Here is a 13,247-nt window from a genome sequence, read left to right as displayed (position 1 = left end):
CAGATGAAAAATTCTAACTGAAACTTTTTCTAAACAGGCCAGTGGCCATTATTGTATTAAATATCAGATGAAAAATTCTAATTGAAATTTTTCTTAACAGGCCAGTGGTCATTATTGTATTAAATATCAGATGAAAAATTCTAACTGAAACTATTTCTAAACAGGCCAGTGGCCATTATTGTATTAAATATCTGATGAAAAATTCTAACTGAAACTTTTTCTAAACAGGTCGATAGCCATTATTGTATCAAATAGATATTTCCTACAGTTTAAAACACAAGGAACTTTATAGATTCAGCTTTAACAAGTCATATTTCACAGATTACAACCCCTATAATTAGTTCATGTCTTGCAAACACTTACCATGGGAGAACTATGAGTACTATCTGAGGAATGATTAGATGCCAAATCCTCCACACTTCCCGTCTTTGGTCGATCCACTTTCTCCGTCTCACTTTTATGTGGTTCGGCTTCTTTAACAACTTTACTCTGTCTGCCTGCTTTACTTTTCTCCATATTTAGATGGTTTGTCTAAAATATAGAAGTTGTTTTTAAGAATGATTGATTAATTGTGGTAATTGCATGCACTTCAGACCGAGAAAGTTTAATTTATCGAAAACACCCAGCTTTGCACTAGTCCAATACACTGAGTAATATATTTCATTTGCTTGCTCACAGAAGCTATTAACTAAAGATAAGCATGTCATCCCACATGGACATTACTCTAAATCTGACCTCAGTTCTTAAGGAGGTAGACTTAGAGTAAGGGAAACAACTCTTAAAATCTTTATATGTTCGTATCATATTCAATTTCACCAAAGCCTATCAAGCTTTCATTTGAAACAGAATGAACTTTGATGTTTACATGAGATTGATATAAAATGCTTAATACAAAGGTTCCAATGATTTGTAAGAGTTGTGTGCCTTACCTTAGGTCTACCTCCTTAATCTACCTCCAATATGTCACATACTTCGCAGCAAAGCAGTGACATCCAATTTAAATGTTTTTGGTATAACTTGGACTGGAACCTATAACCTTTTATACTCAAGGAGGTTTTTAAGAATGTGCAAGTCTGGCTCTTATTATCAACTCTAAAATTGGACTAAATAAACAAGAAATCTGTGAGTGATGGCTAATTAGTGTTACCCCTGCTTTTAATAGTCCTCAGTAAACAGGCGCCGAATTTTTCTATCATTAACCACAGATAATGACTAGTATATACATAGTATATTATAATTACCAATTTTTTATGACTTGATGACAAGTTTTCTATTACAGCATCTACAGCTCTGTCAGATATATGGGCTGCTACAGCTAGATTTAATTCACTGGAAAAAAAGCATTAAAACTTATTTGATTTTCGTTGTAAATATTTTTATCATTGATACTTACAATCAGATTATCTCCACTGAATAAAACTAGGGTTTGGTAGAATCCATTCTATTTATACAAATTCTAAAGTTTTGTAATATCCAGTAAACATGCATTCATTTAAAACACGAGGTAAAAGAACAGAAGAATGTTCGTCTGACTTCTACAAAATTTGAACTGTGTGAACCATTAAGTGTCAGTCTCTGTAAGAAGCAGGCAGTAGGTGAAACATGGTGTTAAAAAAAACCATCATATTGATAGTGTAATTTGACTATTTGTGCTATAAGAATCAAGGAAAACAGACAAGATTTCCATATCATGCTGGACCATTGAGTTACAATTTCATTGAAATGCACTGAAAATGAACATTTCAAAAGCAGATAACTCTGTCATAAAACTCATTTTTCTAAGATTCTATTGAAAACTATCTGAGCAAATCGATTGATACAGAGATCAAATAATAAGCTTTTCAAATAAAGAAAGCATCCTTGAGTGAAATCATATTGTCAGATCGGTGGGTTTTGACAAACATGTTTCTGATTTTTTTCCAATTTTGCCTGATTCTTACAAACACTTACACTTAATAGGTCAAAGACAGAAATAACCAGGTAAATGCTGAACAATACACAAAGTGGGTAAACAGGAAGTATGATAGACCTGAAATCGCATCCTATTATAAGGGACCCCATACTGAAGTTGCATACCAAATATCTAGTGGCTGTGGTTTATAGTTGCTGAGAAAAATGTAAAGAAAATATTTTACCCACCCACCTGACATTCATCATTCTATAAGCTGTTTTGCAGGAGTACAAACTAGACAATAACGGTTCCCCTCTCCCAAACTAAATATTGTTTAGAAAAGACAATCTTCCTAAGGGTTGGGCTTACCAGTATATTTGTTATACTGTTAATATCAGTCTTCCTAAAGGTTGGGCTTACCAGTACATTTGTAATACTGTTAATATTTTGAATTTTTGTGGTTGCTGAATTTCACAAGTTCAATTATTGTGGTTTAAAAAATTATGAGTGATTTCATGGGTACTATTTTTTTCGCACTTTTCAGTCCACTGGAAAAATAGCAAAAATAAGTACATTGCAAAATTTCATACAGTTACAGTTTTCAATATGCACAATGAAAAATATTGTAATTATTTCTGAACTTGCAGAATTTGAAATGTATTTCTAGTTATACCAATACTTGTTTAATACAGTAAAACCTGCCTAACCCAAAACCTGTTTAAATCAGCTAACCAAAGCATCTTCTTAAGGAGGTAGACATAAGGTAAAGGACACATCTCTTACAAATCATTGGAATGTTTGTATTCAGTATTTTACATCAATCTCATGTAAGCATCAAAGTAACTTGGACTGATTTCATTCAGCTTCAAAGGAAAGCTTGAAAGGCTTTGGTGAAATTGAATATGATACAAACATATCACTGATTTCAAAGAGTTATTTCCCTTACCCTAGGTCTAATGCGTTAAGTCCCTTCATATCAGTTGCAACAAATTTTGAACATGTTTAAACTAGAGACCTTCCTAAAATGAATAAATCCATTAGCCTAGGAGAGGTTCAATGTGGACAGGTTTCATTGTTTATCAATTTCTATATATAGTAACAGCTAAAGAATGTGAGGGTATTAAAGTCACAGATATTTATTTATTACCTAAGTTTATTAAATATATCCATTTCTATAACAGCAAGAGAATGTGAAGCAAAATCATCAGGTAAGGCACTCTTCTTATAACACCCTGAGGTCAAATCTGAGGTGAACTCCTGAAATAGAAAAATTCAGTTTACAGAAATAAACACATCCATCAATCCATCAAATCACTTGAAGTGAGATGAACAAGTGAGATTGGGTTGAGGAAACAAAAGGATAACCTTTTATCACTGTTTTTCACTGAGCATGCACAATTATTGTTGAACAGATATTTCACATCAGCACAATCCACTGATGCAGAAATTCTCTTTACTTATTGAACCCCCCCTCCAAAAAAAAATGACAAAAATCTGATTTCTACATTTATGAACTCAATGAAGTTCAAGTGTCTGTATTATTATCCAATTTTTTTTTGTTAAAACAGACAGTCCAAACCTTTAAACCTTAAACTTATTTCTTCATTGAAAATTAAAATTTCTGTGAATTGGAAATACAGAATTGTTGTTTTTATGTAATTTTGTTGAAACAGTAATACTTTTGTCATACCTTATCCTGAGCCTGACATACCTTATCCTGTGTATGACATACTTTACCCTGTGCATGACATACATTATCCTTTGCATGACATACCTTATCCTATGTAAGACATCTTATCCTGAGCCTGACATACCTTATCCTGTGTATGACATACCATATCCTGTGCCTAAAATACTCTATCCTGTACCCAAAATACTTTATCTTGTGTATGACATAACTTACCCTGTACCTGACATACCTTATCCTGTGCCTGTCATACCTTATCCTGTGTATGACATACCTTATCCTGTGCATAACATACCTTATCCTGTGTATGACATACCTTTTCCTGTGTATGACATATTTTATCCTGTGCATGACATACCTTATCCTATGCCTGGCATACCTTACTCTGTACATGGCATACCATATCCTGTGTATGACATACCTTATTCTGTACCTAACATACCTTATCCTCTGCATGACATACCTTATCATATGCATAACATACCTTATCCTGTGTAATGGCTGTAAACTGTTTAGTTGTACATTCCAACATGCCTTCAACTGTTTTCTGAAATTAATATCAATAAATCATTTATCAAATACAACAACTGAGATGAAATAAGAGAATAACGTGTGGCCAATGTAGGCTAAAAAATTACAAAGTTTATTTCACAATGCATTAGTAGGCAAAGACAAATTATTGCGAAAAATTTACAACCAACATAATTGTGAAATCATATACAGCAATAAGGTCTTATCATTGCTTGCCTTCTCTGTCACTTTGACATCATGAAGATGATTCATTATGAGGTAAAGAAGTTCACATCATCCTGAATTGAAATAACTCCCCTAGGTTCATACATAACACAAGAAAAAAAAACAAAAACAAAAAAAAATATATGTGGTGAAGGGGCTCAAATTAAATATATATATTTATTTATATTTTATTTGTATGTAGTTCCTTCCTACCTTTTAAATGCGGCTATTGTTCACTTATTCATTACTCTTATCATACATAATAAAACCTTGACCTCATTTAAAACTATAAATTTGTTAGCAATGCTCACTAACTTGATATACCTCAATTCCCTATTTGAGAACATGCACCTTTCCACCTTCATATTGATTTAAATCAAAATCTAAAATAAGAGGTGCACAATGGGAACAAGTTATAAAGATTCTGTGAAAGTTTCATTTAATTCCATTTAGTGGAATAGGAATAGTAATGGATAAGAGTTGGGTCCCCCGGTGCAACGGAGGAAGGACGGACACCCTCATCACCATAAACCACCCACTTTGCAAGTGGGGGTATCATTAGCAATGAAAAAATACTTACTTTAATTTGTTCATCAAGGACTTTCCTAAGTTCAGATGATAGTTCTTTCAGACGTTTAGCTACAGGGCTATCATCTTCAACAGATTTATCAGCTATGTCTTGTAAATGGGGCAACAACTGAAAATGGACATGTTCAAAATATTGTCTTGTGATGCTATGCTGTTTTTTTTTAAACATTTAATTCATTATTAAAATTTTTTTTTGTCTGTTGTTCAAATCTTGTTTTCATCAAGTTTTGAAAAGCATCATATTAATAAATGTAGTAAAGTCAAGGCTCTGCATTTTGAGTTGTAGTCTTCCTCTAATTCCCCATTTTTTTTTAAACCTAAGATAAATATGTACTTTTTTTCATTTTTCATTTTAAATTCTGCAAAAAATGTTCTCTACACCATAGCTATGTCTTGTAATTGGGGCAACAACTGAAAATGGACATGTTCAAAATATTGTCTTGTGATGCTATGCTGTTTTTTTTTTAAACATTTAATTCATTATTAAAATTTTTTTTTGTCTGTTGTTCAAATCTTGTTTTCATCAAGTTTTGAAAAGCATCATATTAATAAATGTAGTAAAGTCAAGGCTCTGCATTTTGAGTTGTAGTCTTCCTCTAATTCCCCATTTTTTTTTAAACCTAAGATAAATATGTACTTTTTTTCATTTTTCATTTTAAATTCTGCAAAAAATGTTCTCTACACCATAGTTTAAGAATTATTAGATATTGTTTTCATGGAGTTTTAACAATGCTCAAATCCCCATTCATCACTGAAACACACTGTTTACAGAAAAGTGTCAAAGCATCATTGTTTGAAGAATACCAATTTTCATTATTTTCGTTGGTTTGACAAATCATGAAATTCAGTTTCAAAAAAAAACAACATGTTTTCCAAAATTAACTTGATAAGAGTTTTTTAATTCTTGAATTCAAGAACCTAATAAGTGATGTTTTTTTTCCCTAAACCATAAAAAATTGGTACATGGCAATTAAAGTATTTTCACAGTATAAAATTAGAGAGTTGAATTACCAATTGTGATGAATTGGCATCCTTAACAAATCCATTGGCTACGTCTATATCCTCTTTATATTCATCAGCAGAGGGTGTAAACTGCAAGGCATTGACTGTGTCTTGTACCTGTACAACCAATCGATCTACCATCTACAATATATACAAACTGATTGATTGATTGCTGTTTAACAACCTATGGAAGATATTTACGCATTTTTGTTTATCTGCTTTATACTATTCTGACACATTTAGCCAGACATTTAATGTGATGACTGCAGGTAGTCATGCTATTCCACTAAGACACCTTAAACGAGCTCTTTCCAAATATTTTGTCGCTCTTTCTCCTACATAGAAGCTATAAATAAATGTGTATTTGTTCTATCACAATCATAAATCTTTGGTCTAAATTTTCATTCCTCATTGGGCTTTGGGTATTTTACTGCTCAAAAACTGGTATTTTTATAAAGGTCTGTACAGGTCATAATAGTCCTAGAATGGAGTTGACAGGTCAGGGAATGTCACAGGAAAATCATCTTCATGTAAAAATTCAGGTGAACTGAGCTTTATTTAAAAGTCATGAGAACTGAACTTATATAAAATTAACACAAATTTTTACGTGAAATTAATGTGCTTTTCATTTGAAATTCACTTCACACAAATAGGAGCATGGACCAGGTGCACCCTACCAGAGCACCTGGTCCATGCTCCCAGTTTCTAGTGGAGTCAGAGTTGCTCATTTGCTTTTGTTACTTTGTATCTATGATTTTAGTTACTTTATGTTCTTTGTTGTGTATATCTGTTTTCCGTGTCTGGTCTTTGTCCCTAGATTACTTTCTTTTGATTACCGCTATAACCTTGGTTCCCTTGATTACTCTTTCAAACTCACATACATTTCATGTTAACTCTGTCACAAATTTTAGTAGCTCAACTTAAGTAAAAATTATATGAAGTAACGTCGCCTGTATATGTAAATTATTTTGTCACTATCACTAACATTACTGCTTTATGCTTTACCTGCTGTGTAGAGCTGAGGATACAGCCCTGTATCTTATAATCCCTGTTCACAAGGTATTTCTGGGGACTATGGTTTCTCTGTAAAAAGGCTTCGATCTACAAAAAATATATATCGACAGGTAAGTAAGGGATCATAATACAATGATACCTGTCTAAACCAAATCCCTTTCGGACTTTAAGGTTATTCAGTTTAGAAAGTTCAGTTTACCCAAGTTACAATACACTGAAATTGATACAAAGAGACTTCAAGAAATATCTGGTTTAGACAGGTTTTTGGATTATTCAGGGTTTGGTTTAGACAGTTTTCAGTTTATTCAGGGTTTGGTTTAGACAGGTTTATGGATTATTCATGGTCCAGTTTAGACAGGTTTTTTGGATTACTCAGGGTTTGGTTTAGACAGGTTTTTGGATTATTCAGGGTTTGGTTTAGAAAGGTTTTCAAATTACTCAGGGTTTGGTTTAGACAGCTTTATGGATTATTCAGTGTTTGGTTTAGACAGGTTTTTAGATTATTAAGGGTTCAGTTTAGACAGGTTTTCATATTATTCAGGGTTCAGTTTAGACAGGTTTTTGGATTATTAAGGGTTCAGTTTAGATAGGTTTCACTGTATTACTTCAGAAGTACAGTACTTCATACAGAATACTTTTACTCTTATTGAATATATTATAGACTTCAATAATTCCTAATTTTGGACTGATATCCATTAAAATACAAGAATGTATAAATCCCTACCCTCTGTATGGCAGCCTCAGTTTTGTCAGGATTTTTTTGTTGCGCTAGGACCAGGTCAGCTACTGGTGCAGGCAGCTTCTTCAGGGAAAAATTTCTATAAAAAAACAAGGAAATAAACAAAATTTCTAATTCATTGAAATAAAATCTTCAAAACTGAATGTCTAACCAAAAACTGCATTTTTGTTTTGTGGAAAGAAGGGCTATTTTTCTCTTTTTCTTTGTTTTTAATTTTGTTTATTTTTATGGTTCTACTCTTTCTCTTTTTATTTTTTTTCTGTCTGTAGAGATTTTCCCATGAAGCTTTATTTTATTTGGGTTTTGACTTCATTGTTTATTGTTTAACTGTTGTTTGCCTTCAAAACAATACAAAACATTTGGTTCTTCCATCTGACAGCTTTCTATGTCCTTAACCAAACTATGGCTACTATCTCAACAAAATGTAAATTTTGATAATATTAAACAGATGGTCATGACTTCAGACAAAGTTTGCTGTGTTATCATGTTCTGACAATTTACTCTCTCCTATTCATACTAACTTTTCTAAAGCATCAGCAATATCTGTAAAGCCAGGAGCAGTTATTCCATTCTTGTCTAGATATATAGTCTTAAGCTTATTATTTATCTGTAAAGCTTTACTGAGCATCCTAGCACCAAAATCACCCATCTGGTTCCCACTGAAAAATATTTAACAAATTAACTTCAAATTAAAGTATTTTCTTAGAGAAAAAAACCTAGGCCTATTTAATTTTAAATTTTTCCCTGTGCTCTGTATTTCAGTATAAATTTTAAAAGATTTTCGTAATTTCGTGAAATGTGAAAATCAATTAAAAAACACCAAACGATAAATTCTGAAGTACATAAAACATTTCTAAACACCTAATGATGAAAAATATAAATATGACACATAACTATTTTTACATTATAATAAGTTTGGAAATAACATAACATTTTGATAACTATTCCAAGATTATTTTTTTTTGTAAGCAATAATAGCAAATTAAATACAAGTTAGGCCATGAAAAAAATATCCTAAGTTCTTAGGCACAACCGCATCCTTAAATAGCCTGCTGGGTCGACAATTTTTATGATTTTCAAAATCTGACAAAGTTCGGAAATTGGTCACATCCCATCTGGATCTGTTCCTCTATTATCCACTCCTAGTCATAATCATGCCAGTGCTTGACAGAAAGGTAATGTACACCTACTCCACTACATACAAAAGCAAAAAAACTATAAAAAAAAAAACACCTCCCTCCCTCATCAATTTTTCAAAAAAAGTGGCCTGAGAACCTAGGATATTTTTTATGGCCTTGGTTTTCAGATTTGGCTGTTTTCAAAGGTAGAAATTCTGGATAAAAAAAAATCACCAACAAGACTTACAAGCCATATTTGTTGTAATGTTACCATACCTTATATCTAATTCTGTTAATGATAAATTACTTCCCATTGCATTAATGACTACAGATAAATGTTTGTTCAGTTTAGAGTCTGCTAATGATAAAGATTCTAGACCCTGTAAAAAAGAAAAAAAAAATAACTTAATACATTTTGTCATGTTACTGTGGATATTTGACATGTTAATACCATAAGATTAGCAACTTAAAAAACGGAACGGTAAATAAAAAATTCCAGATCTGAAAAAAACAGGGATTCCATTTAAAGGCAGAAGAAAATCATGTCTGAAATTTCCAAAATGCAGAAGTGCTGAAAATAATGTGCTATTCATTTCACAACATAGACACAGGGACGATTTTACAAGGACGTCAAACAAAGCGGAAATTGGTAAAATTAGAAATAAATAGTAAAAAAAAAAAAGGATCATAACAGTAAAATTCGGATTTCAATTAGTGGAATTGCGCTAAAAAGCAGAAAATAAATCTTCCCTGCAGACATTTGCGATTGGAGCCATTGTCATCTTATGGACACTTTCCCATATCTCTGCTTTATATTTTCAAAAACACTACCAAACCATAGACGATTGTAAAACTCCATTTGTTTATCTAATCCTAATACATGTACTATAACTGTACAAGAATATCAAATAATACTGTAAATATCATAGTTTGACTTCATGTTAAATGATTACAAGTTTGATATACTTACACAATCTTCATCCTGAATCAGCTGTACAAGGCCATCTAGTACATTTGGTAACTGTCTGTAAACAATAACGGTTAAAGGTCATATTTAATAATATATTTGTGAGCCAATGCCCACTAAAGATACCCCCCCCCCCATTTCAGTACAATCAGCAATTTTGGAGAAGAAAATTTGTAGCAATTGATAGGATCGTGCTTCATATGATTCTAACACAGGATGTCTATTTGTATGGTGCTAAATCATGGAAGTAACAGCAAATAAAATTGTATTTCGCCACTACACAAATGACAGACAAGCAGTCATAAAAGATTCACACTTCCCTGTGAGACAGTTTTTTTTATCAATGATCCAAGATCCAAGGCCCTGGTGCCAAAAACAAATTTAAAAATTATTAAAACCTTTGAGACATAATAAAATCCCAAGTATATGACTGGAGTAACCATAGAAGTAATGAATATCTCAGATTTAAGTAATTTTGTTTTAGTTTCAAAGCAGCAGAGCCAGAACTCAAGACAAATATATACCACTAAATGATTACAGACAGGTCAGAATTAATTTCAATCATGTTCCAAACTCAAACAGCATTTGACATTCAAAACTCACTCTGCTCTCCTGGAAATTTCAAGAATTTTGAAGTGTCAGGAAAAACTAAATGATTTTATACAATGTTATCTGATTCTTAAAGTAATAAACCACACCTGATTTTAATACAGTACAATAATTTTGAAATGCCATTCTGCAGCCAATAGTAAGATAAGAAACAAACATCTGCTGCTGTTTAGAGGTTGACTACGTTCAAAACCATAGAAATAAATGTAAGGTAATATGCTGTCCAGACTGTCATATTCCAGTTGAAACTAGAAGGTAACATTAAATCTTACTTTTGTTTTAGATTTTCAAAGTTTCTACCAATAGACAAATGTTTTAAAGTTTTATTGGTCTTTATCCATGACAACAGGGTAGCCATGCCTTGCTCTAAATCTGTAAAAAAAAAAGTAAATTTTGTTTTTAAGAAATAGCAAATAAAATACTCTTTATCTTTCATTATGATTACAACAGTTAGTTTATATTTTTCAGATCTGTTTGCACTTCTTCAAGGCAATCCATACTTCTGGCCCTATTCCAAACAAATTATCTGTAAAATAAGCAACTTTGCGTGACTTCAACATGGGTACTTGTGTGACTGTAGCATGGGTAATATGGGGAGATTCACAATCCATAGGGCATAATTTTCAACCAAAATTCATAGAACCTACATTTTGTACAGTAAACACCTCTGAATTGTTTAACCACCAGCAATTTGCCATACAAACAGTACTGCAGTAAATGCAAGGTTAAGGAATAATATAAAATTTAGCTCGATCCCAAGCTCAAGTATATAAATAAATGTAAATCTCAATTTAAGCCAATCTTACTAATACCACATTATTTTTTTTTTAATTTTGACAAGGCTTGAATAGATAAACAAGTCTCAGATTTGACTGGTTATTATATCTAATTAAGTACCAGTCCATATAAAATTCAGACACTCCCAGTGGTAAAGTGATTCATGGTGTAGAAAACCCAACTAACAAACGATGATTTTTCAGTCTACATATGCTATACATTCACATAACAATAATCATTCCTGTATTCAGATCTGCACTTTTTAGAAAACCATATATTTATCTTCTGCTAACATCAACCAAATCAAACCAAATGAAGAACAATAACTCTTACAAAATGCCAATTTCATGTACAATCTATATAATTTTTATCTAAAAGCACAACAACAAAATGAAAAACTAAGATTTGTTATGTGATCAGTTCCTGTTTCTGAACAAGAAATAAAACTGAATTTGGGGGGTTTTTAACATGCACGAATCACCTCCTGACTGCTTTTTATAAAAACTGCTACTTAAATAAGCAATAGTATTTTCAATATCTAATTCAAAAACACCATATAATAATGTAGTTATTACACAAATCTATGCATGTATTTTCAGTTCTTTTCAATGATTTGAAGACCAGCTGAAAAATATCTTTAAGACATTTTGCATTTATGACTACACAAATATTCAGAGTGGATATATTTTGGAGTTCAGAAAAAAAACTAGATTACTAACTATTGTTGCTGATGTCCAGACTTGCTATATTGTTGATATCTGCTATGGTGCTTTCAATATTTAGTGAGCCAGTCACACCAAAGTCATTTCCAGATATATTCAGCTCTAAATTCTTGAGATGGACATTACTAGATATTCCTAATAACAGCTCTCTGGAAAAATAAAAACATAAGTACAACAAACTGAGCTTCATTAAAATATGAACACAATGGCTATACAATAAAACATCACTCAAAGGACAGGCATAGCAGAAGTTTTTTTCTAATGTATCAATGATAAAATGCTTTACAAGGTGCAGCTTGTAACTACCTCTAAGGTCAAACCCTGAATATTTGTGTGGGCACAACATTAAAACTTGATACAGCTCTGAATTAGGATTGTGAATTATCTTTGACACAGTAAAAGATTTTTACTAAAAATTAAGTAGTCGAAGTTCCATTATTGCGGCCTAGCTGTTAATACTGTGAAAATCAGCTCCTCAGTTTTTGTAGTTTTTTGATAGATATTGGAAGTGCTATGTTTTGAAAATATGGTAAATGGCTTTTAGATGAATAGAGGATAACAGGAAGGTAAAATTTTCCAAAATTTTGTGTTATGTTATGCAGTTTTGGACCCGAATATGTTTCAATTTGTTAGATTTGTTAAAATGATAATTGATTTGTGAACGTTGAGTAGTATTTACTAAAATAAAATACCTACTAGCAGTTCTTCAAAAGGTGACAAAAGTGGACAAAATCCCAATGAGAAGAAAACCATAAACACAGTTCAGACACTATTATCAGCAATAATAATTCAATATAATTCAACCCTAGTTTTGTTTTGTGGTATGGCACAATGTGGTGAAATTTCAAAGAGAACCATCAACTTTTACTCAAGCTGTTGTCTTAAAATGGAATGCCAAAAAACAATAACCACTCTGAAGACAACACCAATACTGATAAGGGCAGACAATGACATGATATTACTTAAGGACTGTGATTTTTTGGGGGGATCAAATAGGAAATACAGCTACAAATATTAAATATTAATTATTATATTGAACTTACTTCAGAGCCTCAGGTGGTATTTTACAGTAAGACAAATCTAAAACTTCTAAAGTACAGGCACTAGCAAAAAACTGTTTCCAAGATGGCTGAACTGTCACTTCCTTCTTTTTCTGGTGTGTGTAAACATTTCTTGACAGTAGTAAATGTGTGACACTAGTACAGCCTCTTTGTAAGGGGGCGACTAACTGAAATTCAGAAAAAAAATAATAGGTTATCGCATTAGTTCAAAAAGTAAACGGGAAAATCTTCTATACATTCAATTACAACAGTGTTGTCAGTGCAAAGAGTAATCAAGGGAACCAATATTCTAACAGAAATCAAAAGAATGTAATACAAGGACAAAGACAGGACATGG

At 32.0% G+C, this 13,247-nt stretch overlaps 1 protein-coding gene across 18 annotated transcripts in view; it reads right to left on the bottom strand.

Annotated features, from left to right (window-relative positions):
- LOC148617176 (F-actin-uncapping protein LRRC16A-like) overlaps positions 1-13,247 on the bottom strand; it is a 70,326-nt gene that overhangs the window by 29,515 nt on the left and 27,564 nt on the right. For all 18 annotated transcript variants that reach the window (XM_088584618.1, XM_088584613.1, XM_088584614.1 and 15 more), the window contains 14 exons: positions 12,893-13,077; positions 11,847-11,998; positions 10,623-10,722; positions 9,745-9,799; positions 9,051-9,154; positions 8,178-8,315; positions 7,642-7,735; positions 6,909-7,004; positions 5,913-6,044; positions 4,894-5,010; positions 4,063-4,125; positions 3,039-3,148; positions 1,242-1,329; positions 364-531 (listed from right to left, as the gene is read on the bottom strand). In XM_088584618.1, coding sequence (XP_088440744.1) covers positions 364-531; positions 1,242-1,329; positions 3,039-3,148; positions 4,063-4,125; positions 4,894-5,010; positions 5,913-6,044; positions 6,909-7,004; positions 7,642-7,735; positions 8,178-8,315; positions 9,051-9,154; positions 9,745-9,799; positions 10,623-10,722; positions 11,847-11,998; positions 12,893-13,077 — 1,602 coding nt within the window. The remainder of the gene's footprint in view (positions 1-363; positions 532-1,241; positions 1,330-3,038; positions 3,149-4,062; positions 4,126-4,893; positions 5,011-5,912; positions 6,045-6,908; positions 7,005-7,641; positions 7,736-8,177; positions 8,316-9,050; positions 9,155-9,744; positions 9,800-10,622; positions 10,723-11,846; positions 11,999-12,892; positions 13,078-13,247) is intronic.

This window comes from Perna viridis, chromosome 5, assembly GCF_037379345.1.
Source record: "Perna viridis isolate PV_CMFRI_1.1 ecotype Kerala chromosome 5, ASM3737934v1, whole genome shotgun sequence".
Lineage (NCBI taxonomy): Eukaryota > Metazoa > Mollusca > Bivalvia > Mytilida > Mytilidae > Perna > Perna viridis.
Note: the sequence above shows the minus strand (reverse complement) of the source record. Positions and strands in the feature narration are given on the sequence as shown.